This window comes from Aythya fuligula, chromosome 1 (assembly GCF_009819795.1).
Source record: "Aythya fuligula isolate bAytFul2 chromosome 1, bAytFul2.pri, whole genome shotgun sequence".
NCBI classification, from domain to species: domain Eukaryota; kingdom Metazoa; phylum Chordata; class Aves; order Anseriformes; family Anatidae; genus Aythya; species Aythya fuligula.
The window spans coordinates 81,610,628-81,637,279 of NC_045559.1; the positions used below are offsets into that span (position 1 = coordinate 81,610,628).

The window sequence follows — 26,652 nt, forward strand, 5'->3', positions numbered from 1 at the left end:
TTTGTCCAGAACAACTGAGACTGAGCAATCATACGAGTAACTTGATTATACACTGAGTGGTCAAATCCCCCTAAAGTCAAAGTATAAGATGCTAGCAACAATTGGCATATCTAGGCTGCAGCAGAAATAACACCAAGTAGCAAAAAGAATGCAAAGATCACAAAGGTGTGCAACTCTGTTAACTTACTCTTTGAAAGTTAAAAAGTAATTTTGGTATCCAAAGCCAAATATGAGACAGGAACTGTGATACCTTTGTGGATCTGGCCCAGGATATTAGATACTGTCAAGATTCTTAATGGGTAAAAGAGGTCCCTTCACAGATCCCTTCCACATGTATCATATGATATCAAGACATGGACAGTTATATTAATACTATGCAGGAGATACAGTTGCAACGGCAGGATAAACTTATAAATCTGATCTCTGTGCAGATTATGGAGTTGGTTATTAATATGGATTTACAAATTTACATATGCAATAGAAACAGAACCTGTTTTCACAAGATTAAGGAATGCACACTGTCAGAAGAACAAGACAAAACTCTGGAATGAAAAGATTTTGAAGCTACATATAACAGCAGGTCTATGGATGTATGTAAGGATGGGAGCGATAAGTAGCTGTAGCTAAAAGCTTAAGCAATTTTAGTCCATTTCTAGTACAGATAATAATCACACACAGAATCACAGAATTTCTAACAATGCTATGCATCTGGTCTGCCCTCTTGACCGTTTATATTACAGTGTAGTTCAGGTGCAGTGGCTAAAAACAGGTTCAGGTGACAAACTGCAGTTATGGACATTGAAGTTTAATGGAAGTTGTGTTCCCTTTTATAAAGAGAATTTGCAACATATGTAAAGTAGGAGGTCCAGTGTACAGCATGAACAGTACATATTATGACAGTCCCTGTTTCAGCATAGAGCAGAAGGAAATATCAGAGAACCATACTCTTATTACTGAAATTTACTCTTTGCAAACTAGCTTGTGAAAGGATAGCAAAGCATTATTTACAATGTGCTGAAATGTGTCTTTCCTTATGACAAGGTTATGTTTTGATTATCTTTGGCATGTGATAGAGCTATTGTTTTAGACTTAATGTTACAGACTTCACTGCAACAGCTTAATTTACATGATCACTGTTACAAGAAACAGCTAGAGAAACGCCTTGTGCTTTCATCTACACGCTATTGTGTAGAGCAGATGGTCTATCGTGCATCCATTTTTTTTTGTGTGTGTATGCATGCTCTTTTCTAATGGCATTAGCTATGGAATTTGTAAGATACAAGTGAACCTTCATGATGTCATGTGATTCATTTTCTGCTCAAAAGTAGGATGCCATTTTTGGACAGAGAAGCTCAACTCAAGAATAAGTCTACAAAGGTTTGAAGAGATTGTAATTATACATGTAACTGTCCTGGTTAGCTAGACCTTATTTACTTGCTTCATAATACTAAATAAATTAAATTAAAAAGGCAAACTAATTACAATTTTATTAGCATAAATATTCATCAAGTGTATAATTAACATTTGGAAAAAGATAACATTGATGTGGCACTTAATAGGTTTTGGCCAAGTATTAAATGTTTATCTATGAATAAAAAAGACCTGAAAAATAATTGGGGAAAAAAAATGTAAAGGACCAGAAGCTTGGTGGCACAACACAGATGAGATTAAATCTGAAAGAATTTGTTGCACAGAAGTGTATTTCTCTCTCCATTCTGAACTTTTTTCTTCATTTTTGTCTGAACCTTCTGTTCTAATAATTATGTTAGTTTGCAGGAGGGTACTGGAGTAGAATTAGACGCATACACACACTTCGAATCTGGTATGGCGATTTCTACAAAGGTAACAATAAATTCTGATGGTCCTGTGAGCCTCTCACAGTACAGGGCCCACTTCAAATATAAATAATTACATAAAAGTATCCATCTTTATTTTGTGTTCTGTGAATAGTTTCACAAATCAAATGCAAAAGCTCAATGTCCGTGAGCACAACTATGAGCAAATGAAAATGCTCAGCTGAATTTTACAGTAAATTCTCAGGAATTATTCTTTTTTATGTTCACCGTGGTTTTGCCTCAGTCCCTTTATTCTCTGACCTTAATAACAGTATTCTCCAGAAAAAAAAAGAAAAAAAAAACTCGTTAGACTCTGTTGCCCATCTGTTTAAAGCACCTCAAGACTGATGACAAGAGAGTTTAGTTCCATTGTGAAGGGTTTTGAGTACTGGCTAGTCTCAAACCTCTTTCTATTGAAGTCATAGCAAGTCTTGTATGCTTCAACTCAGTGGTAAATCAAGAACCCTCTGGAAGGCAGTGTTAAAGTGGAATACAGATGGCAGATTGCTAAACACATTCTCCATTTCAAGCAGTAAAGTCTAAGTCACTGCAATCAATTGTATGGATGTGAATCTCCACTGATTGTCATGCTGTTCCCTCCCAGTAAATATACAGTGTATGGACTCGTTACAGTGTAATGGTCTCTCTTTACATGACTAAAGAATTGAAAAGTAGAGAATTAATACAGTTGAATTTTAAAGCTTGTGAAGAAGACAAGCTGTGATATTCTGTTGATATATGTTCTGAGGTTTTGTTTTCATTCTTCAGTGTGATCAAGAATGGAACAGGTGAACTCACTCAAGTACACTGGTTATTTTGATGCAAGCTTAACACCCTTAAGCAAATCCAGCATGCTGAGAAGTGAAGGTTAGATAATAAGGGCTACTGTGTTTATGAGAGATATGCAAGATTTTTCAAACTTTTTGTGGCTCAGATGTAGCATGCTTTCTAATAGAGCTCTTCTGAATTTGCTGCCTTACTAAGAAGTGTAGGCTCTTCGGTTTTTGCAGGTTAGAGCAGCCCAGTCCTTCTCCTGTTCCAGAATCCAGTCTGAAGAGTTGAATTTGGTGTATAGATCACAGAGCAGCATAAACTGCAATCAGTAGACTCACAAGGCTCTGGTAGGTTGTGGCTTCTGGTTTCATACAGATTTACAGCTAGGTGTTACATGGTAACACTGCAAGTCAACAATTTCCACCAGGAGATCATTTTTAAGGATTCATGAGAGGCAAATAAAAGCAAATGAAGAAAAAAAAATCCTTCTTATTTTAGTAGTGTATTAAGCCTCTCTTTTTCTGACAAAAGAAGGTAAGAATTTCATATAATTTCATCATTCTTCATTAATTTGGGAAGAGATGAGACCTTACAGTAGTAAAAAATAGGAAGGTGTCCTAATAAGGGGTGGTGAACAGATTTTATTTTAAATTCACAGGAATTTAAAATAAAAACTGAGGTAATTTGTGAGAGATAAGAATGTAATTGCCAGACATAATTTACAGAATAAGATATTACTGCTATCAAAATTGGAAGCACACCTAATATCTCAAGTAGCTTTTAAAGACCCAGGGATACTTAAATTGTTTGATCACCATGAAATGTTTTTCTTTTTCTTCCGTTCAATTATCCAGGAAGAAAAGCAGTAGGTACAAACTATGTTTTCAGGTAACAGATTTTTCTTCTGAGGTTTCTAGTTCTTAGGAGTTTTGACAAGTCCAGAAATACCAGATCTCTTCTCTTGTAGTACTACATCCAAATCTCTCTGGAACAAAGGTAATCAAGATGCACAAGTGTAAGAAGAGGAAATAGCCTGATGTTCTGACAAGGCTATTAGAGGCATTTGTGTTAGTTGTGAGAGAAGGTCTGGAGTATACCTATTGCCTGTTTGTTGAAAGTGGGGAAAGATGAAAAAGTGATAGCAGAATTTTCCTTCCGAACTAGGCTACAGCTTCTGGAAATAATGATCTTTTACAAGTTTAGCATCAGTTCATCTCCTACTTGCATTTCTGAGAGCTGTACAAGGAGAAGAAATATCTCTGTATTATTAAAGTGCATCAATTCTTACAGCTGATTTTGAAATGTTGGTCATGGACTCAAGGAATCTAAAAATAAACCATACCAATTAAATTCTTGGCTATTCATTGCAGAGTCAGCTCTAAATCTAGCAGAGGCAATTGTTAACATTAAATGCTTACTAATTGCACTGATACTGATATTTGAATGTCCTGTTTGTCCTGATCAGGCAAGAACTTCTATACCAACAACAAGCAACACCCAACTATGTCATGCTGTTCAGGGGCCAAACTCACACTACCACTGCCAAATCCTGTGATCAGGTTTGGCATAGCAGAGTGAGAATATCATGAAAGTGTCTTACTGCTGGAACAGTACTGGCTTAAACTAGAGCTGTCAGTCTTCTCCTTCCCTTCAGGTCTTGCAGCCTCAGCTGTCCAGCTTGTGTCAATGCACTAGTTCTGCAATAGCAGGTGCATTTGTTATCAACAATCAAACAGCATGAGTCTTGACTCATTTTTTGAGATGGGAAACCTCAGATTTATGTGTGTCTATGGGTGGTGTCTTCAAGACCTGTCAATCCAGCACTTGTTCTAGGGCACCTGAGTAGCTGGCCTAAGAGTAACAGTTCCTCCTGTGTTCACATGGACACATGGTTTAAGGTCTCCATTGATAGTTCAAGTGATGTTCTCTGCTGCTTGGCTAGATTTGGCACTTTGCAATCAAATATGTTGAAGAAATTATTTAATGTTACATTTCCCTAAGGGTAGCTCAAAGCCTATATTGTTATTTAGGAAGTCATGATAGTCATGATTCAGTTCCTTTTCCTCCTGTACTGTAGGGTTCAGTAAATAATAAAGCAGTTTTCTAGGACTGCCTTTGCTTCTACTTTACTCAGACCTAGCTGGACTAGCTTGGAGGGTGATACAGGTTTCTTGCTGTTCTGCCCTTGTTGGCCCTTTCCTTTCTATGTGCTTCAGAGAGGACTCATGGGTGTCACCTTACGTATTTTCTTTGGTATAGCTCACAGTGTAGATGGACTGCACTTTAGAATAAAGACTGTCATCTCACTTCTCTGCAGAGTCCAACATTCAGTGTGCCAGGCCCTTTAAAAGAAGCCTCTGTAGTCTGTGGTGGGTCACCCAGATCAGCTGACATAATTCCACATAAATTCTGAATTACAGACTACTTATTGTTATGGCTATGAAACTATGAATGGTGCACAGGGATCTATTGTCAGAATATTAAAGGACTGTTAACAAATGGTAGTTTACTTGTAACTGAAGGATGCAATTCACTTATTTCTGTTACAAAATTGTTTTTAGTGGCAAGGTCATTTCCTGAGTCATGAAACCCTAGCTTTGTTAACGTTTGTTTTTACTTTGTGATCACCTATATGCTAGGGAAGACATGCTTATTGTTATCTAGGAGCAGTGACCAGAAATTTAAATAGGACTGGTGGTGTTTGTTCACCTCCAAGTGAAGAAAAATATTCACGAGCCAGATTACTTTACATTTCACATCTCAAGGCACAGAAGTTCTAGGAACTTGTACTGAAAGTATCAAAGTTGAACACAGTGCAGGGAGTTTGTTGCAACTCTTTGCATAATGAGTTATGAAGCTACAAAACCTGAGACGTTTGAACTTTTGTTTAGATCCACCATTATGACTTGCTGTTATCATTGCTGCTCCATAAGTGCCTACCTTCCTGAACAGAATCACGGTTCCCGTGACATGCAAATAAATAAAAAGTAATATACCCTCTTCAGAGAAATTTCTCCAGATGGACACAAAGGGAAAGGAAACAAAAATAGCCTGGTTATGCTACATAATGTTATATCATGTTACAATGTTATATCACCCTATAGTCCCCATTATCAATGCTCATGTGTTTCTTGTAACGAGGGAGCAGCTGTACCACTGGACAGCCTCTTTGCCATCATCATCTTGACTGAGTGTCTTGTGACATGGAGAACAAGAATCAGAAAATGATAATAAGCTATGAGAACAGTTATTTTGAGGTCCTTTCCCAGTATCTGAGAATAAGCTGAAATTTGCAAGAAAAAATAGAACTCTAATATTTCTAGAGGGTAATGATTAATAAAAATAGCCAGAATAGTACAGAATCTGTACAAATTATTTTCTTAAGCTAGCAGAAAGGTCAGTTAAATTTAATGGAAGTCTTTCTATCGCTACAATAGAAGGCTTAAGTAACCAAACTCTAAAAGACAGCTTTCACCCAAAATGAAGAAACAGGTTAGGGCTGTTTTAGAATAAAATGACAGGCAACATCAGTGAGATGGTGTAACCTTTCTATTTTATGAACTCTGGGTGAAGAATTCATCAAATTTGTTCATCAAAGAGTTCATCAAATTTTGAGGTTTGTTCTGAGGTACAAGCCTCAGAACAAGAAATAGAAAATAAGTTTTCAGGCATTATTTAGCCAATTTCTTCAATGGTTACTTGAAAGAACTGTTGACTTCAGCCAGCAAGTGGAGTGGTGGCTTGCAGGTGTTAAGATTGAATCCAATACATGTAGCAGGTTGTGGATCCCCCCTCCAATAGTTTGAATCTTGTCAGCTGCCTAGTTGCCTTTTTTTTTTTTTTTTTTTTAAAGTCTGAAATATTTACTGTTCACGAAAGGCAACAGATTGGCAGTACTAAAGAATAAAATCCTCATTTTATCTACATAACAGATGTTTACCATCTGCTCTGCCAAAGTACCTCAATCTGGCTTGAATTCCATGTGAGGAGAGCCCAGGCTAGTGCTCATCCCCTTGCCTGCACTGAGATGACCAAAACTATAAGGTTGTTGCTCATAGAAACTCCATATCAGAGGACCAAGATCTATAGCTCTTACTCCAGAGAGCAGCTTTTTCTCTGGAAAATGTGCTTTTAACTTTTATTTCTTGATATTACATTTTAAGGGATGGAAAATCAGATGGATAAGGGATATAGTGCTAGTGATGAATTACAATTCTAATAGGAGCCTAAGGCTGGAGACTAGAACAAACATACTGCAAGACCTGGATAACCCAGGTAGAGCAAACAGTTAGTCCTCTTAGACATCTGCAGCACCTCTTGCCTCCACAAAATAAAGTAAGGTTCAAGTTCAGAGCATAATACTTAATCATTTTTTTCTCTCCATGTGTACTGAATCCAAAAGTCCCTCTGTGGGTTTTATCTTCATCTATTTCCTTATTACTTTAAAATAAACACTTGTAATTCAGCACAGGTACTGTCCAGGATGGCTCATTGAGTTATTACACAGTAAGTATTCCCAGCTCTTTTTCCAAGACAAAGCATTGCTGAGATTCTGCTAGGAAAAGTAAATGGCAGAGAGGAATGGGACTCCTGACAAAAATATCACCCCATGTAAAGACCTATAGTATAATGAGACTGCCAGACAACACGCATGGTAATTTCTGCCTACAGAGAACACTGCTCTATCAGCTTAGTAGAAATATAAGTGTTTCCTCATAACTGTTAAATTATTTACCTGTAGGAAAATCTTTTCAGAAAGGTAAAGAATTATGTTTACAAAAAAAAATAATCATTTAAACTTTTAGTATAGAGGAGTTGCATCCTAAATTGATCTTTGTGAATGAGGTTATGATGTAATTAGTACTCAGGCTTGACTATATTTTGAGAGTCTACTTTCTTTAGTGGAGTTGTTATGGAGCCACTGAGAGTATTAAATTCCCCATATTTCCATTTCCCATTCTTGATGTAACTGTACTATTTTTAACAAGGGAGGCAAGCAACTTGTTTCATTTTTAATAGGCTTTGTGCATATAGTCCATTGTGTGCTTAGCAAATTTTTAATGCACTGATCCCTGAAAGTCACTTTGCATCTTGTGTCCCAGACATTCTCCTCCTCATCACTGAACTTCAGTGATTGTTCTGAAATATCTGTCTAGGAAGACAGCATATCCTGTAGACTTTGCTACAAAAATACCAGCAAATGATCCCCTACTTCATACCCTAGCCAAGCTTTAGATGAGTACTTCAGGGTAGTTTCTAATGTTTCTAAACTCTAGAAGAGGTCTCAGCTTAAGGAGTATCCAGATTTATCCATTATTACTTTTTAACCTCTGCAGGATAAATGAGGACAGGAAGGAGAAAAAGGTTGAGAAATGACAGTTGCTGAGCTGAAGTGCCAGAGAAAATGAGTACACGGAGTTACACAGTTCAATGCAGCTTCAGAACTAAGAGCTAACAGAGACCAATACTGAAAAAGGTCCCACATTTGGAACTTTCTTTTGTCAATTAGTTGAAAAACAGTGTTTCCCTGCACTGAGTAAAGACATCTTCCCACTTCTTCTGAAGCTGTAACTCACTGTGTCTTAGTATCTTAAAGCACAATTTTTCTCTTAATCTCTTGTCATAACCCAGCTGGCTATCTTTCGTCCTTCATGTTGATTCTAAGTCCATCTCACTGTGTGACTTTGAAGGAGTCAGCCATCTCTTAATGTGGGTTATCAGAGTATTTCATTCTCTCCACAACTAATATTTTAATTTGGAAACATTAGAATAAAATGCCTGTGAGGAGAGTCGAAGTGTAACTTTATCAAATGTACAGGCTCCAACCGCAAACAAATCCTTGAGAAGAAAATTGGCAGAAAGCCTTTACCTTGTGCTCAGCAGCCACAGCTGCTAAAACAAAAATAGTAGCTTTTCTGCCTCACAAGACTGGTAAGTGTGCAGTGGGAGGATAGTTCTGCCTCTGACCTCTCTTTGGCACCTGGAAGTTCAGGAAGATACCCAGCATAAGGGATTGGGTCACAGCATTTTCACTGATGCTAATTCAGAAAGCAGCATATATTATCGTGCGCTAAGGGAGGGCACACACTTGGATAGGACTGGATGGAAATCCTTGCCCCATTTATGGACACAGTATAGACTGCTTTGTCCACAAACTTAAACCTGTGATTGTCCTGACAGTAGTCAGTGCCTCCTTGCAACAAGAAACTGCAACTTGAACCTCACACTCTGCTGAAGCTGAAGCCTTCCTGCAGGTCTCAGGCAAGAAAACGCAGCCTGTATTCTGGTACCCCATTTCTGTTGCTGCTGCACACCCTCTCATGCTTTTCTGCTGACATCCTGTGTGGATTATTCCTTTTTTCAGGGAAAGGCTTTAGCTCTGCTTAATGCATGCACAACAACCCATGGACACTAAGACTTGAGAACAAATATATGTATATGGGAACAAATATTTTGTCTTTCCATTTACTTGTGCAATAATAGAGGAATAAATCAAGTAATTGCTCTAGAATCCCTACAGGGTCAAGAAGTTCTTTTCCAACCTTAATTTTTCTGATTTTATGAAATGTAGAGCAAAAAGGAAATGATTAGAAACAACATGAGCAGAAAGAGTAACTGACAGTAGAACTATCTGTATAACTAGGCTTCTGTTCAAAATAATCTTGCATTGATGCATATGTAAATAAGTTGATTAGCATGAAGACTGATATTCTCTGATTAAAGTGCTTCTGACCTGTGATTTTCACAGATTCATGTGACTTTTCTTGCCCTAAAAATCTTAGATGGTGAATTTCAGCTTTAGAAAGGTTATCACCATTCACAGTTATGAAGAAACCTTGAAAACACCAAGTGAAAGTTTCCTGGTACTGAAGGGTCTATAAAAAGAACTCGATGACGCAAATTCAGTATCTTTTTTTAGCTAGTCTCATCACCTTTCCACATATGATGTTGGCATTATTGCTCTTTAGCCGCAATATGGGCACAGCATGATGTGCAGCAATGTAAATTTCCTTATTGTACCAACCCCTTCTGTTCTGATGGTGGGACAGGCTTTCAGTTTCTCTTGCCTTCTGACATGTTGATGATTGGCCAAAAAAAATAATAATAATAATTAAAAAAATCCAGCAAAATCTGTGCATTATATAAGATAACTGTGAGTCAAAGGATAGGACCAAAAGTTTTGCTTGCTACTTTTCTGAACATTAATCTGATTTAAGGAACATAAATAAATAAAAACAACAACAACAACAACAGATAAAAACAACTGAAAGCAACCACAAGTGAGCAAAATAATATAAGCAAAAAGTTTATCCCTACAGCCTGCTGCTGGACATGTCACTGTATTCAGATATGCCAAAGCTGATTTACCTTTTTTATGAGTCTCAGACCACAAGAACAGCATTTGTTGCAATCCAGTACTACTCATGCTTCATTCCCAAGAAAGAAACCTCTTTCCCAGCCTGCCTAGTGGTGATTGTTAAATGGTGTTGGAAAGTACAGTAGGTTAACACGAGGAATAGAAGAAGATTCTAGATTTTATTGACACTAATGGGTACTTGTTTTTTCTTTCTTTTCTTCTTCTTCTTTTTTTTTTTTTTCTTTCTTTTTGGAACTTATCAAGCTTATTGGAATCCTGTTTCTTTAAATATTTTTTCTGTTCCTGGAATGACTGTCATCTCAGTGGGATAGGAGGAGAATCATCAGTTCTCACACCTGACCTGGCTGTACATTCAGAATTAATGGAGAGGGAGAGCTTTATGATAGGAAAAAGAATCTGAAAGATAGTGTGAGAAACACAGAAGAAGTGGGATTTTCAGCATGACTGAATCAAGGGAATATTTTTTCAGAGCTGCTATACAAAGGAAAACACCTGTGGTTCCTCTGTTATCATTACTGCAGGGACCACAGTAGTGAAGTGGCACATCTGCACAGTTACAATATCACAAAAACTAGATGTGCTGTACCCAATGATTCTATTAGCAAGGTTCCAGCACATGACCTTGAAACAGTTTGTTTATACAAAAGTACTTGTAGGCACAGAACCATCCTATTAACTCTAGACAGTTAAGTGTTGTCTCTAGGTTGGCAGCCTAGCCACTCTAGGCTCTATCTGGGATCCACATAAAGAAAGAAGCTCCTTTAAAGTATGATTCAAGTTTGAGATGGGCAGAGTTGCAATTCAGAGGTGTTTGTTGATGAGACAGGACAAGTAGGCCACCAACTCAGACATCTTGTTAAGTCATTTGAAGTTCTGTGAGCAAAAGACAGATCCTAGTTCACTGATCTAAAATATAATAATAGAAAATAATTTATGATGGATATGGTAATAGCCAATATTAGGACCCTAACAAAGGTACGGTAAGATTCAGAGGAATGTACCTGTTCTGTCACCAGTACCACAACTGACGCAAATTGAGTATGAGAAGCAGTAAGGTTTCTTTTGAAGACCATGCTACCTTTTAAAGACCATATCATAAAGATAAGTCTAAATGACTGAAAGAAGAACAAGAGAAGAACGGCATCTTCTCTAACTCCTTAAAATGTCCATCTAAACTAAGTCCATCTCAATTCCACCTAAGATTTCTCTCTAAAAACAGATTATTAAGTAGGATCTTGATTACGTAGGATTTTGATTTTAAGTTGGTGTAGAGATATTGAAGCTGTATCCAACAGCTAAGAGACTTAAACTATGCAACTAGATAAAAGCTAAATAAAGAATTGCTGACAAATACATTATGCAATTAATATCCTGATTTCCATTATTCTGAATTGCGTAGTCTGTACAGTCCAGCAATGGTAAGAAATAATTTTTGTTGCTGTTGTTGTTGTTGTTTTGGGGAAAAAAAATAGAAAAAAAACCCCACACCATAAAAACTCATTTTATTGGGACCTTCAGATTGTCAGGTGGATTAGGAAAATAGTCAATAGAGATGATAGAGATGTGAATATACTCAGCATTTCACAGTTCTAAATGCTTAAGGAGACCCAGGGACTGTGTTCCTTTGTTACAAATTCCTTACTTTACTGTTCGTTTTTTTTTTTTTTTAATCAGACAAGGTAAGAAAATTAATAGAATGTACAAAATTTTTAGTTTCCCAATGTTCTTATGTCTTGTGTTTTATTTGCTTATTCAGATTTATTTGGATGTAAAATTGGTGTTTGGGCTATTTTATGTTTGTATTTTTCCCTGTCATTGAGATCACCAAAACAAGGAAATGGGTAGAAACAGGAATTGCTTACAAGATTTCATTTTTTTGGTCAAAATAGTAGTCCTCTGTTGTTATTCACTCTTCCTATACATTTATAACTTCCAGTCCTTTAGCAGAGGCTTTTAAGATAAACTTAAAAGTGGCCCTGTAGCCTGTGTGTTTTAAACACAGGATTAGACCTTCACACCTCTGTAAAGTCTTAAAGTAATGAAAAATATCTGATGCAGTCAAGAGGCCCTAAACAGCAAATATGTCATGGAAAATATAAATGGTGCTTTATAGAATATGATTAATGTTGATGTTCATTATGATAACAATTTATAGGGAAAATGTACTGCCAATAACTTATGAAACATGAGCTGCTAGAGAACTGTTCTCATCTTTATATGCAAGATACTGTGTGCGTGCAGTACAATCTCTATATAATTTGAAATTGTTAAATCCTGTTAAAAAATGTCACTATAACTAGGTATTTGTTGCATTTATGTCTGTCTTTGTAAAACTGTATTGGTCATGGGTCTATGTATGTATATAACCAGTTTTCAAGGAAGAACATTGTAACAGGTTTTGATCATACAGTAAGACGTTATTGATATTAATATTAATACATGATCTGTATTTGGCACAGTTAATCTAATCTATTTGTACCCGATCTAGGTACAATTGACTTTTCCATGTCATTCTCCTAGTGGATCTATAGTCATTTATACCTGCTTATAATAGGTGGACCTACTAGTATTTCAGTAAGGCTTAGAGTCTTAAGACAGTTAAAATAAGTTTAATATATTTGTCTATGATTTAATGGACAGAAATATGTGTATGTTTCAGGAAATGAACTTTTGAAAATCCTTATATTTAACCTATACAACATTTCCATTCAAAACTAGAATAAAGGTCTAAGTATAGGCATATAGTACAGCTAAGATGAGGGCCAGGATTTCAAAGGTATGTAGTCAGAGAAATACTCAGAAATGTACATCTGTTACTTTCAGAAGTACCCGTTGAGCTCAGTATCTTCCTAGGTGCTGCATCCCACTCTCTCTGTAGCTTCCAGCCCCTCTTCTTATGGGTTCAGCAGTCTGGAATTCAAGGCCTAGTAATGACCAACAGCCGAGATGTGTAACCTTGGCTCAGACTGATGAGAAAATTCCTGAATTGTAAGGGAGAGTTTGAAAAAGCCTGTAGCATAGATCCATGAAAGATAAAATGAGGTGAAACACAAATGTAAAATTCAAGGGACTCAGGAAGAAAAATCGTAACACAAAGAGGTATCTAAAGATGGCAACGGGAACATGAAGCATGAAGCATGAACATAAATATAAAGCACAAAGAAAAATATGAACACTCCTGGGAGCAACAGAAGCTGACCTATCCTCCCTGCTTCGTGATTACACGGTTAGCAAAAAATCTTTGTACATCCAATGTTGGAAATGACAAGCATATTAGTGCTCAGCCCAGTAGCTTGTTAATAGCTGCCTCTGGTATGTTAAGCAACAAATAATTCCTTTGTATTTCTGAGTTGTACATATTCTGCATTAAAGAGATTCTGTAGGCATGCTGAAAGATGCCTGAACAGAGCAATTCAGTGAACTGAAAGGGAAAGAAGCCACTTGTATGTAAGGAACTCAGGTGGTTATTGCTTGACATTAGTAGCTTGACATTAAGAGTAAATTTGGTGAAGCCTTAGGTTGCAGCATGAACTCTGTGTAATCTGAACATGATATATTGGTTGATTGAGCAACGGTGAGTGACATTGTGTGGGGGGCTTGGTGGATTCCAATGGGTGAAAGGGGGGATGTGCTGACTAAGGATGGTGCCAGATAGGAGCCTGACACTGGTGATAACAAAAATCATCCTGCCCTGAAACAAATAGCCAATCTGAAGGAACGTAACATATATGTGTCAAGAATTGATTGGACTACAGCAAATGAAACAAAGATTGCACAGATCTCAGGGAAAGACTCAAGCGAGGTCCCTCCCTGGAGGCACCCAGCTTGAGCTGATATACAGGTACTATTAAGTTCTTGCTGCTTTAAATAGGAGTTGACACTTAGAATGAATGTCAGATATCTGGGGAGATCCACTCTGCTAGGGGAAACAACGGGATCCCCTAACAATGAAAACAACAATGCCTAAATTACTGAAGAGGTATTGAAGAAAAAATATTTTTGAGAATTGAACTTCCACAAATTTCTAAATGTATTTTACCTGGCAAAAATGTTAAAATCAGTGACCTTTGTGAGAGTAATTAAACTGCATATCATCTGACTTGCAAGTGTGCTAAGTGTCTTCTTCTAAGACCTCTGTGAGATGTGTAGGTGTTTCAGAATTTAAGAACACAAGACCAGTTATATTTAACTGATGAATCAAAGGTATAAATGCTTGGAAGTGATCTATACTGACACAGTCAAATATTTTCAAATGTTCCTTTTCTGAATTGGGAGTTTGTATTCCTAACAGACCACCAAGTTAACTGGTCTGAAACTGACTTCAGGGCTTTGCTAGTACTGTACCTGAAATGTGAGCTTGTTATTTCAATTTGAAGTGGAAGGCTGTAGCTTCTCCACAACTAAACTGAATTTTGTCAGAATATATTTACAAAGGAAGATAGTGAACATAAAAGACGTTATTGAATGAAAAGCTAGGACTCTTCTGAGAGTGCCTTTTTAAACACAGAGTTACAGTTTTTAATTTACTTAATCACAATATCAACAGAGAAGTATATAAATGTTTGATGTGATATTAGACTTTAAACAGGGTGTTATTCTACAGTAAATAAGTGCACATCAGCAACGTGTCGTATTCTCTCACATAGGTCTATAACTCTTACAACCTAGGTGTGCAAAGAAATGAAAGTCATAGCATAACATGCAGTTTGAATTTATGTAAATATGTAACTTTGTGTGTGTATTTCTGTATATATATACAAATATAATGACATACATGCGATAAGTAATTTTGTAAGCAAACATATTAAAGTGTGGCTGAAATAACAAATGATCTCAATGTTAAGACAGTTTTTCAATTATTAATAGCATAGCATTGTGTATTGTATTTGCATTTTAGTCTTTATGTGATGAGTAGAGTAACTTTCTTATTTTGAAACATTGTTAGAGTAGAAACTGTTGTGTCAGTGCGAATGGATATCTTAGTAGTTCATTAATAGTCAGACTCTGAAATGATACTCCTACAGCAGATTTTCCAGGACCATATCCAGATGGATTCTGAAGATCTCCAAGTAAGGAGATTCCACTACCTCTCTGGGCAACCCTTCCAGTGTCTTGTCACCCACTCAGTAAAGAAGTGCTTCCCAATGTCAAGACCAAACCTCTTATGATCCAGTTTGTGCCTATTGCCTCTTGTCCTACCACTGGGCACCACTGGCTCCATCCTCTTTGCACCCTCCCTTCAGGTATTTATAGACATTGACAAGACCCCCTCTAAGGCTCCTCTTCTCCATGCTGAACAATCCCAACACTCTCAGCCTCTCTTCATAGGATTCTACAATAAATTATCATGCTGAGTGCTGCTTTCAGACAGAAGCATAGCAGGGTATTCAGTATTTCTTTCATTATAACACTTGTTAAAGTGTTCAAAAATCTTCATCAATATATGTTCAACTCCAGTAGGGTCTGAACTGTACCTGTTAAAAAGGTAGCTATATATTTTATTTCAAAAGCAGTTGGTGATTACCATGATGATAAAAATCAAGCTTGTACAGCTTTGTGAATAAGCTTATGTTATTTCACTCCCATCTTTTAAACACAGTTAAGAAAGGGATAAGAGAAAATATGCTCCTAACATTTCATACAATTGTGTAATGATCAACCCTCAATTCTTGAGCAAAATCACTTGATATTCATCTTTTTTTAATACAGTAATTATATACAGATATGAGCTGTTTTTGACTGTATGAATCACAGAATCACAGAATATCCTGAGTTGGAAGGGACCCACAAGGATCATTGAGCCCAACACTGAGCTCCACATAGGACCATCCAAAAAAACTGTATTTTTGAGTGTTGTCCAAGTGCTTCTTAAATTCTAGGAGGCTTAGTGCTGTGACCACTTTGCTGAGTGGTCACACTTTCCATTTCCACCTTCCATTGCTCAACCACCTTCTCAGTCAAGAACCTTTTCCTAACATCCAGCCTGAACCTCCCCTGATGCAACTCCATGCCATTTCCTGGTATCCTATTGCTGGAGAGAAGAGATCAGCGCCTGCACCTCTACATCCTCTCATGAGGAAGCTGTAGGTCCCTATGAAGTCTCCCCTCAGTCTCCTCTTCTCTAGGCTAGTGACAAACCAAGTGAATTTAGTCGTTCTTCATACGTCTTGCCCTCTAGATCCTCACCATCTTTGTAGCCTACCTTTGGACGCTCTCTAATAGTTTTATGCTCTTCTTATATTGTGACACCCAAAACTGTACACAGTACTCAATGTGAGGCCACACCAGTGCAGTGTGGAGCAGAACAATTGTGTCACTCGACTGGCTATCAATGCTGTACCTGATGCACCCCCAGATATGGTAGGCCCTTCCGGCTGCCAGGGCCCACTGTTGACTCATGTTCAGCTTGCCATCAACCAAAAGTCCCACAGTCCTTTCCACAGGTTTCTGCATGGGCTTTCTCCAGCCCCTTGTCACCCAGTCTGTACATATATCCAGGGACATCCCCTCCCTGTTGTTCTTGTAAAACTTCATGTGGTTGGTGATTGTCCAGCCCTCTAATTTGTCAAGATCTCTCCCTGCTGAAACAGGTGCACTTCCATCGGGGTAAACCTGTTTTGAGGTCTTAGAATACTCAACTCTATCTGCTGAAAAAATATCTTGCTAGCAAAAATACTGTTGACTTCCAACTTACAAGGGAACAAAGACATGTTTTATGAGTTTAATGAGGCTCTCTATTGAGAAAAGAACAGACCTATCATACAGGAAGATGGCATAGAGGTTTTCTTTTTCCTTTAACAAAATAATTAACTTGAGGCTACATGAAAGCACATCTTCTGTTTAAAAAAAAAAAATAGAAGAAAAGTTTCACATTTTCATGAAAATCAGATAGTAATAAATAATAACACCTTCTTTACCTGAAATCCTTATTTATACCTGTCTCCTTCAGGGTTCATCTGCTTAAATAAAAATTCTCTTAATAGAATAGTAACGTAGTTAAAACAAGCTAGGAAAATGATCTTAACAGTAGTATTCAGAGTAGATAACAGAATCAAGATTATATGCATCAGGTTCAGCAAGGACAATTTGACTGTGATCAAATATGAAGATGAGAAGGTGCATGAGGTGGAACTGTGATGAGTTGATGCTGAGCTGCTGCCCAAGATCCTGATATTGAGACTGCTGGGAAGTAGCGTTCCATTTCCTCTGGTTCTACTCATTGGAGAGGTGATTGGGATGGATCTTAGAAACAATATGTGTGTGTGCATGGCAATGAGAGTGTATGAAAAGTTTTCACTGTCAGAGTCTCTTTTTATAAACTAAACGTAGTTTACTTTGTCTGGGTGATACTTTTCCACTTGTGTCAATAAAACTAACATGTAGTTTCAAAATGAACACCCTTAAAAAGATCTGATTTGAATGCAATGCCTATACCAAAGGCCTGCGAGGCAGAAGAAATGTATTGTCCATCGTGATCACAAAAAGAGGAAACAGGAAGGGCTTGAGAAAAAAAAGTTATATCTTTAAATCTAAGTTAAAGCTAAGATGATGGCTAAATATTACCGCATAGAAGCCAGAAACAGACACTTAAATTTTAGTTGGAGCCACTATAAATCAACACCAATGAGGTGATGATTGATTTTTTGTTATGAAGAAGAGGAGGCATTTATGAAATATAAATTAGGAGTAAGTATTGCCCAGTCCATGAACTGGATCCATTTCCTGCTGCCCTTTTCTCTGTGAGATTTTAAACATGGAAAGGACTATGCTGATTCCAGATAAATTGCTTCTGAAGCATTGTCATAACTATGTGGCAGGTGATGGTGCCATGTCGTGTTTTATAGTCAGATATACACACTGTCAGATGGCTAAACTACAGACATTCCCTTTTCCAGATGCTTACATATCACATATTGTGGAAGGGCATCTGTTTTGAACAGATGTACTTCCAGTCAGGCCTATGAAATACTTCCAAACTTCTGTGAGAGATTAGCCCATCTTGACCTTCTGCTAATAGAGAATGAAAAGAGATGAGAACTGAATACAGAGCATTTAAGAATTCCCCATTAAAAATGAGAAAAGCATGAGGAAAGCATCCATTGATGCACACTGAAAAACAGGGAAGGAAGCCATTCAAGAGCTGAACCTTGTGGTAAAAGCAGAAACTCTCCAAAATACATAAAGTGTGTTATGTTTTGTGACTCACTTGGCTTTGCTGGATAATGATAAATGAAACATCATGCTCATTACACAATATGTTGAGCCAATCATTTCTGAGATTAACCATTGATTAACCATTTGTGAGAAAGTGCTGGAGCTGGTAAAAACAAATTTCAATTGAGAATTTCAAGGAAGCTCAAATACACTAAATGAGGAAGCAGCCCTGGTGACAAAGGACATAGAAAAGACCAAGCTACTCAGTGTGTTCTTTACAGTGGTCATTTCTAGTAAGATCAGCCTTCAGGAATCCCATGTCACAGAGAACACAGAAGCCTGGATCAAGGAAACTTCATTCTCACTTGGAGAAGGATCAGATTGGGGAACATTTTAGATAGGCCAGACATACATACATCTCAGAAGTCTAACAACATGTGCTGATGGTGCCAGTCAATGTCATTGCAGGGCCACTCTATAATCTTTGATCATGCTGACTGGGAGAGATTCCTGAAGATTGGAAAAAAATAAATGTTCTTCATTGTTCAAAAAGAGCAAGGAGGATTGAGGAATCTACAGGCCAGTCAACCTCACCTCAATTCCAGTGAAGTTTATGGAGCAAATAATCTTGGAAACAACTTCCAGGATTAGGTCTACATGAAAGACATGAAGGTGACCATGAGTAGTCAGCATGGAATTACAAAGGGGAAATTGAGCTTAAGAAAACTGATCTAGTTTTCAACATCTGATGAGGTAACTGGCTCGGTGGATAAGGGAAGACCACTGGATGTTGTCTTGACTTTTGACACTGTCTCCCATATACAAGCTGATGAACTATGGGTTAAAAAACTGGATAAAGAGGTGCACTGAAAACTGTCTAACAGCCATGCCCAGTGGGTAGTGATCAGTGGAAAAGAGTCCAGTTGGAGGTTAGTCAGTAGTGATGTACCTCCAGGGGTCAATACTGGGTCATATACAGCTTAATGTATTTGCTGGTGACCTGGTTGATGGGGCAGAGTGTACCCTCAACAAATTTGCAGTTGACACAGAATTGTGAAGAGTGTCTAATAAAACCACTTCAGATGTGTTGCCATTCAGGGGGACCTGGACTGGCTGGAGAAATGTGCATAAACCATCTCATGATACTGTAATAGTTACACTCATATGTATGGGGAAGCATGTCCATTAAGTCTGTTAACTCGAATCTTCAAAAGATTTTTTTTCTAACCAGAACCTAAGGTTTATATAATAGGACCTCCAAGGAGGAGTCTATTTTGTTACCATTGATAAATTGCCTAATCTCTCTTTGCTCTGCAGTACAACAGGCTTCTTTTCTATCAACACTGCAAAGTCTTCAGCATGAGAATTGCATCTTATGAAGTCACTGTGCATTGTACAAAATGATCCCAGTTTCAGGTCCTAGAATCTAGGTTTTGCCACTTTTAAATTAATGTTTGCCACCTTGAAGTAAATAACTAGCCTATTACATGTAGATGCATATATTTTTTAGTGTGTACATAAACCTTGGCACTTTTTGCTATTTCTTTCACCTAACACAAGTTCACCAGACACATTCATGCACACATCTCCTTTGGAAATCTACCTTCTTTCAATTTCTTTCCCACCACTGATATCAGGCCTACTATTAATAGGGCTTCCATGAATATCCACCTCCATTTAATATAAAAAGCTCCACAAACTGAAATCCATGGCAGGTCAACACTGTGACATTTGAGAAATCATGTGTATGTTCTGCAAAGAACAATTCATCTTTTATTTTGTTTTCTGTCTGACTGCACTTGATTATCTGTAGAGAACACAATTCTGGACCTGTTATTTATGCAAGCAGACCTGGTTTATGTATACAAGACTTCTTTCTTGACTAAAGATACAGAGATTAATTTTTTATATATATTTTTTTTTCTGAGAGATTCTACAGCTTTTGTTCCTATGAACAATGTTCTGTTGAAGTTCATGGGATAACCTAGGGGAATAAAAACTTTCTGAGTAATTGTTTTCATTTTGCAGTCTTCAAAATCTGAAAAACATTATCTGAAAACATTTTAGCAGGTTTCATATTAGTGGGACCCCTATTGCCTTCACTGAGGCTCTAAACAGAAAGGACTTTTGAGAGTTTTATTTCCATTGACATTTACTATTCTACAAAGCACTTAGACTCCTACAAACACAAGAAAAAAACAAAAACCGTTCCAGTTAAACTCTGGCAGACAGACTGATAGACTGATATCTGGCTGTTATCTGCACGCTTACATAATTGTTGTATAAAATTACAGAACTATTTTTAGCTTGATCCAATATACATCTGCACTTGTGGGAAGACTTCTATTCACTTAACTAGGCTTTGGATCAAGATATAAAGCTGTGGGTATACTGATAATGTAGATGTTTGTACAATCTGGTACCAAGGTAAACTTACTCTTGTAAATTTATTGGTGAGATATCGCTCTTTTACTACCTTGTATCCTTGTTTGCAGAATAATGTGAATATTGACATAGTGTAGCTTTGGTTTTCCCTTGTCTATATTTGCTGTCATCACCTCGTAAATGTTTTGGGACTAATAAGATAGCATGATGGTCATCAGAGGGGAATCAAGAGAGTAAAATGTTTCTCATACTGGGTCCATGTGCTCTGTTTTAACATATTTTTTTGTAAACTGTTCTACTACTGAAACAGTATACTTGCTATATTTGACCTTGAAAAGATTAATACTCTTTTAGTTATGGTAGATTTCAACAAAACAATATATTTTACTGTGATGCTGTATCATATGTTCACTAGGAACTTCAAATCAATCTGAGTAAGAACTATAATGTTTTTTGGAATGATTTACCAGTGGGACGTTTTGACCATTTGTTAAGTGTTTTAACTGTTCATCTCTCTCTGGATGACATTTTTCAAATCATGCCTGTCACCATAGCAACAAAATACTTCAGAAATTCAATGAGTATCAGACCCTGCACATTAGTGAAAACCAACTGGTTTCAAATGAAGCAAATTTATATCAATTCCTAATTTTCTCCTACACTATAACAACTCCAAGAGTGAGGTGCTTTGATCTGCATTCCTTCTGTCACAGAACATTTGATAATCTCAAAAGAAAGTTAGAGAAATATAGGTTTGAAGGTCAAACTGGTATCATATGACTTTGCTAAATATAGATGCTTGACTAGTGAAAAAGCTTCAAAGGTCCTGGCATATTTTATCTGGAGCATTTCTAAGACGTTTCAGAACAAAACAGAGCTTAACATCACTAATTTTAAAATTAATAAAATAGAAAATATCTTGGCACGTGTTATGTGTATAACACTATAACACTTCTGGTTTTAAGGCACATTAGAAGTTACCTAATCTACAACATTTTCACTCTGATTTTACAAATCTGTCACTGGTGGATACTCTGTGGAAAGGAAGCACAGTATTTTAATATAGTCCTGTATGCAGCACTGTAATGAAACTTATCACTAAGAAAGCCTTCTCCATAACAGCACATTGCAGTGTGTGCAGCACTGCACAAATAGAAAAACAAATCTGTTTAAACAACAAAAATGTGCTAATACAGAACTGAAATAGAAGAGGAATATTTAAAAAGCTTCTCTCACCTATTTGTCTGCTACTATCTAAGGATGATCTCCATTGAAAAGGGGCTTTAAAATGAACCGGTTATGCTTGTATATTTCTCCCTGCAATACTGTCCAGTATCCTGGGTCATTTAATGTAATGCATTCTGTCAGTACTATGACAGTTTACAGATGTGCAGCTAGACTTCTTGCTACATATAGATGTATCTTCTGCAAACAGTACTCTATGGAGTTGTAATACAGTAACAGGCATGTTCTTTGATTTACTGCTTACATTAAACTACTTTAAGATAATTCTGGTCTTCATCTGGCATTGCAAAGCAGGCATATTTATAAACATCAAGCACATCTTTCTTAGCAAAGGGAGCACTATTGCACTATTAGAAGGAGTAACATGGGATTCATGAGGGAGCAGGATACCTACTGTGAAGACTAATTGAAAGCAGGAGGCATTTGGCAGAGACATGGAAAGAAGCGAGAGGGGGAAGTCATGTTCTCACCAATATTGAAGTGGTGCTTTTGTTCTTTATTATCTGCAGGGCAATGGGAAGGATGGTCAGTGTTGCCTGTGCATGTAATGGCAAAGCCGTTAAAGTTGATTGGGGTGCAATATCCTTGGGGCCCACACATGGCTGTGCTGTATGTCGCGTAACCATACGCTAAATGTTCAGTGGGAGTGTTAGGCACAGTCTATTAATAGAAACGGGGAGTTTGGCACGCATTAGCACATTTGCCTGCCTCCTTCTCACATGCTCCCAGAGAAACTGGGATTGCATCCTGCATCCTTCTTTCCCAGAGCTGAGACATTGCATACCGCTGTATCATTTAAGAAGACTCAGTCAGGTCAAGACAACCCTAGGGAAGCAAACGAGGGCTGTTGCTGAGATGGGAAAGGCTGAGGGAACCAAACGTTATTTGGGGAAAGGGGGCAGCTGATTTCATGAAGAAAAAATGGAGAGCTTGCAAACTACCCACTCGGCCTGAATGAAATGCAAAGCTCAGACGAGACGGGCACAAGGTGAAATGCTCTTCCTGCCCTCTGCTCTTTGCTCAGGCAGTTGCGTTTGGTGATATCTAGGGTGCTGCAGAGACGGATTTCCTTCCCTTAACTCCCCCAAGTAGTCCTGCCCCACCACCGCATCCTCTCAGGCGAGAGAAACACTAGGAGCTGGCCAAGGTGCTGGTGAAAAAGACCTTCTTCGTCCATGACAGCCTCCTCAAACACACAGTAACTGCCTCCTCTCCCTTACCGCCGGCCCCCCTCCCCGTTCCCCGTTCCCCATAGCGACACAAAGCCTCTCCCCTCACAGCCCGCTCTCGCTCACCGAGCCTCCCGGCAAGGAGCCGTAGAGCGGCAGCTTCCGGGAAGCCGCCTGAGCGAGGAGAGGGTCCGCCGGGGCGCAAAGTTCTGTGCCGGGGGGGAACGGAGCGGGAGGGTGGGAGCACATGCAGAAAACCACACAACAGCGGAGGCAGGGGCATGCCGGAGGATCCGGGAAACTTTATCTGCGCTTAGTGCTGTTTGTGCTAAGGGAGCCCGGGGGATGGGGGAACTGGGGTGCCGGGCTTTGCCTCGCGTCCTTACCTCAGTGCTCTCGGCAGCGTTCTCCGCCATTTTCCTCCTCAGGAGCAGGCAGCGGGAGGAGTGTTTCATTCCCATAAGAGCTAGCCAAGGGGTTGGGGCTTCGGGGTTGGTGTTCTGTTTTATGTTTTCAAAGATTTCCGAACACTTGTGTGCGCCAAAGGATAGGGAGGAAAATATTACGGAAAGCAGCAGTAAATCAGTCTTCTCTGTTCTTTCCGCTTCGTCCACAGGAATGTTTATCTTCTTTTGGCATCAGGAGCTCCTCGGGCACTTGCAAGTTCTCCTCTTTTCCTCTCACTTGCACTTGTAGTAGGCTCTTAAGATGGTCAGAGAGGCGGCACACACTCTTCAGGTTAAACTAAAGGACTGTCGGTTTGCGAATCCTCCCCTTCAGAGAAAGCAGTCAGGCTAAAGAGGAGAGAAGCACCAGCTAAAACGAACTTGGGCGTGCAGTGACCAGCTGGGCATCTTTGTGTCCTGTGGGTATTCTTCCAGAGGCAGAGGGAGCCAGAGACAAAGCAACAGGACAAGGAAATCATAGCCCTTTAGTTTCCTTCTTTGGGCTTCTTTTTCTCTAGGTCTCCAGGAAACTTCCTTTAAAGACGATCACAGTATTTGCCACCGTCTTTCCATTAATGTCTTCTGAAACAGCAATCCCTCTTCTCGTTCTCCTCCCTTTCCACTTTTGTTAAATGCCCTTCTCTGGGAATTGCACTCACGTGACTTTCTTAGAAAAGCATTATCTCAAGCTCCCCCCACTCGTTGCCTACGCCCTCTCATACACAGGCACGCACCCACGCACACCCACGTTGTCTCCCTCTCACACAGGCATGCAACATTTTCCATCCTGTCTCATCTTTCATATCAGCAATACTTTTCTTTGCAAAGACTCTCGTCAAGGATCTTACAGGGCTGCTGGAGAAGCCTACTTCAGCTTCTTTCCTCCGAGTTCTTTGCTCCAAGTAGCAAACCCGGTTTCTTAATTTATTTTAATCTCCTGTATGTGCTCCCATCTTCTGTTTTGCTTGAATTTTTCAGCAGGATCCACACCATTGGATAACCATGAATTGTAAAAGTACAGTTTGAGTTTGGATGCATCTACCGCTGAAAAAGGTGGGTGGGAGGGAGGGTGAGAGGGGGGTGGGGAAGACGAGGTCTCGCTGGGCTAAGGATGCTTTGTAAACTTGGATTATTTATTTATTTATTTATTAGACGTCTTTATCTAATGCCATCTTCCTCTGTGACAATGCATCACAGCGTTCTACTTATTTTGTTGACATGTTTATTGTGCTGTCGTTCCTCCATCCCCTCCATTGCTTTCTCCTTTCTAGTTCAGAGTTTCCAGTTGGAAGAATTAGGTTTACCTCACTTGTATTGCTGTGGGTATGGGTGTTAGAGGGGGTGTATTACATAATTAATCCTTCCAACTTCACGTTCTGCAGCTCCATTTCCAGCCCACTGTTCTCACGTTTTTGTTTTGTTTTTATACGGAGGAGGTGAGGAAATAATGCAGGTGTGTGGGTGTGTGTACCTTGTAGGATTTCAAGGACTAGAGCAGGATTGCTTTTCTCTGAATAGTTTGAAAGCATTTCTTCTGGGGGTGTCAATAGAGACCTGAAGAAAAGGTTTGAAAGATTGTTTTCTGTGTGTTATTTTAAGCATGTATCCTGCTTAGATGCTACATCAGTGAGAGATTGTGATAGATTTTGCTTTTTTGTCCCCTACACACTATTTTAATGTCTTTTAATTACAGCTTATCCTCAGCTGAGCTCTACAATACTGACATGTCATCAGCTACTGCCAGAACCACAGGAGGCACCTGTGCACAGGAGGCTGAAATATTCCAGGGGTGGAGGAATGGGGATAGAAAATATAAATTAAGGAGCAGAGAGCAAAACTATTCTCCCACCCCATGGAGATGAGGAACTAGGTGCAAAGAAATTAAATAAGCTAATTTCTCCCTTTTACTTGAATGACTTCGATAAATTTGTGTTCCGAGTAAACACAGATCAGCAGGTGTGCAACAGATTTCATGGATATTCGATAAATCACATAGAAGTAATCAACCCAGGGAAGCTGAAGGTATGTGACACACTGGTATGTCAAATGGCAATGAGAACATGCCATGTAGGGGAAAATGATACTATATGGAAATGTTTCCAAATATGAGAGTATGTTTTAGAGACACATGCCGTACAGTTTCATACTGGGCCTCTATAAGGTATTTTGCAAAACCATTTGATTATTCAGTTGTTCAGAAGCCTGCTTTTCCTTTCAGATCAAATTGATCCTAACATCTCAAGAGCTTTCATTAGGTACATACTGTTGCTAATTTTTTTCAGTAATCACCCACTACTCTTTTATTTATAAAGTAGAATTTATTTCACACTCTTTCTGTATGAGGTTCAAATGGCAACAGAAGTGGAAGCAGGGCATTTTCCCTGTTTTTGAGGGGATGTTCATAGAGCTCTTGAAGGTCTTAAAACTCTCAAACCATGAAAATTCATAGGTAGCTATTTTAGAGTATTCCAGAGTAAGACCCTTAGTCTTGGGATATGGAACATTTTCTCATTAATGAATTTTGATTTCTAGATGGAGGGATAAGAAAAAAAATGTGCAAATAAAAATTGAAAGTCGTTGCAATCCTTTTTTTCATATTGTTTTTCTCTGGCATGTCATGAATATCTGGTAATTAGCAAGTGCGTGCAATTTTAGTCAGCATGCATTTTGGCTGACCTACATAGTTTTCATGTATCTTCTTTATTTTCAGGTAATACACATAGCTAAGATTAGTTTAATAAAACCATTTAGAGTAAACCTGTGTTCTATATAGAGAACAAGAACTAGATTACTCAGAACAACTCTAGGACGTGTTTTCGATTTTTCTTTGACATCTGGGTCTGTATTTCTAGTTACAGCTCAATTGATCTTTAGTCAGTTAAACGAAGCATCAGATTTTCAAAAGCACTCAGCAACTACCAAAACTGGTAGGCAGAGATTTGATACAGATCCTTCCTTCTTCCACTTCAGATATTACGTGACTTGACCTGGCATTTGTTCTCATCTTCCACCTCTTTCTTAACACAATATACCCGACTGCTCATCCTTGGACCTAGTGCTTTACAGAAGGAAAAAAACACTTTAGAGGAAAACCTTCCAGTCTCAGGGTTTCCAGCATAAGGATTAGTATTTTGGCCCTGAACTCATTTGAAAATCTTCCAGATGGTTCGTGTCCTCACTCCTCCAGTCCTCCTTTTATGCTCTATGTGTGATTGAGGAAACTGCCTTGAAAACACACCATTTGCTGTAAGCTGTTTTATTTTAAA

The 26,652-nt window shown here is 38.4% G+C and overlaps 1 protein-coding gene across 1 annotated transcript in view; it reads right to left on the bottom strand.

Moving 5' to 3' along the window:
• The window catches only part of PRMT8 (protein arginine methyltransferase 8), a 64,363-nt gene extending 40,319 nt beyond the window's left edge, over positions 1-24,044 (bottom strand). Inside the window, exon 1 of the mRNA XM_032197179.1 lies at positions 23,327-24,044. Within this exon, the coding sequence (XP_032053070.1) occupies positions 23,327-23,401 (75 nt within the window). The 5' untranslated portion in view covers positions 23,402-24,044. The remainder of the gene's footprint in view (positions 1-23,326) is intronic.
• Positions 24,045-26,652: the final 2,608 nt, after the last annotated feature.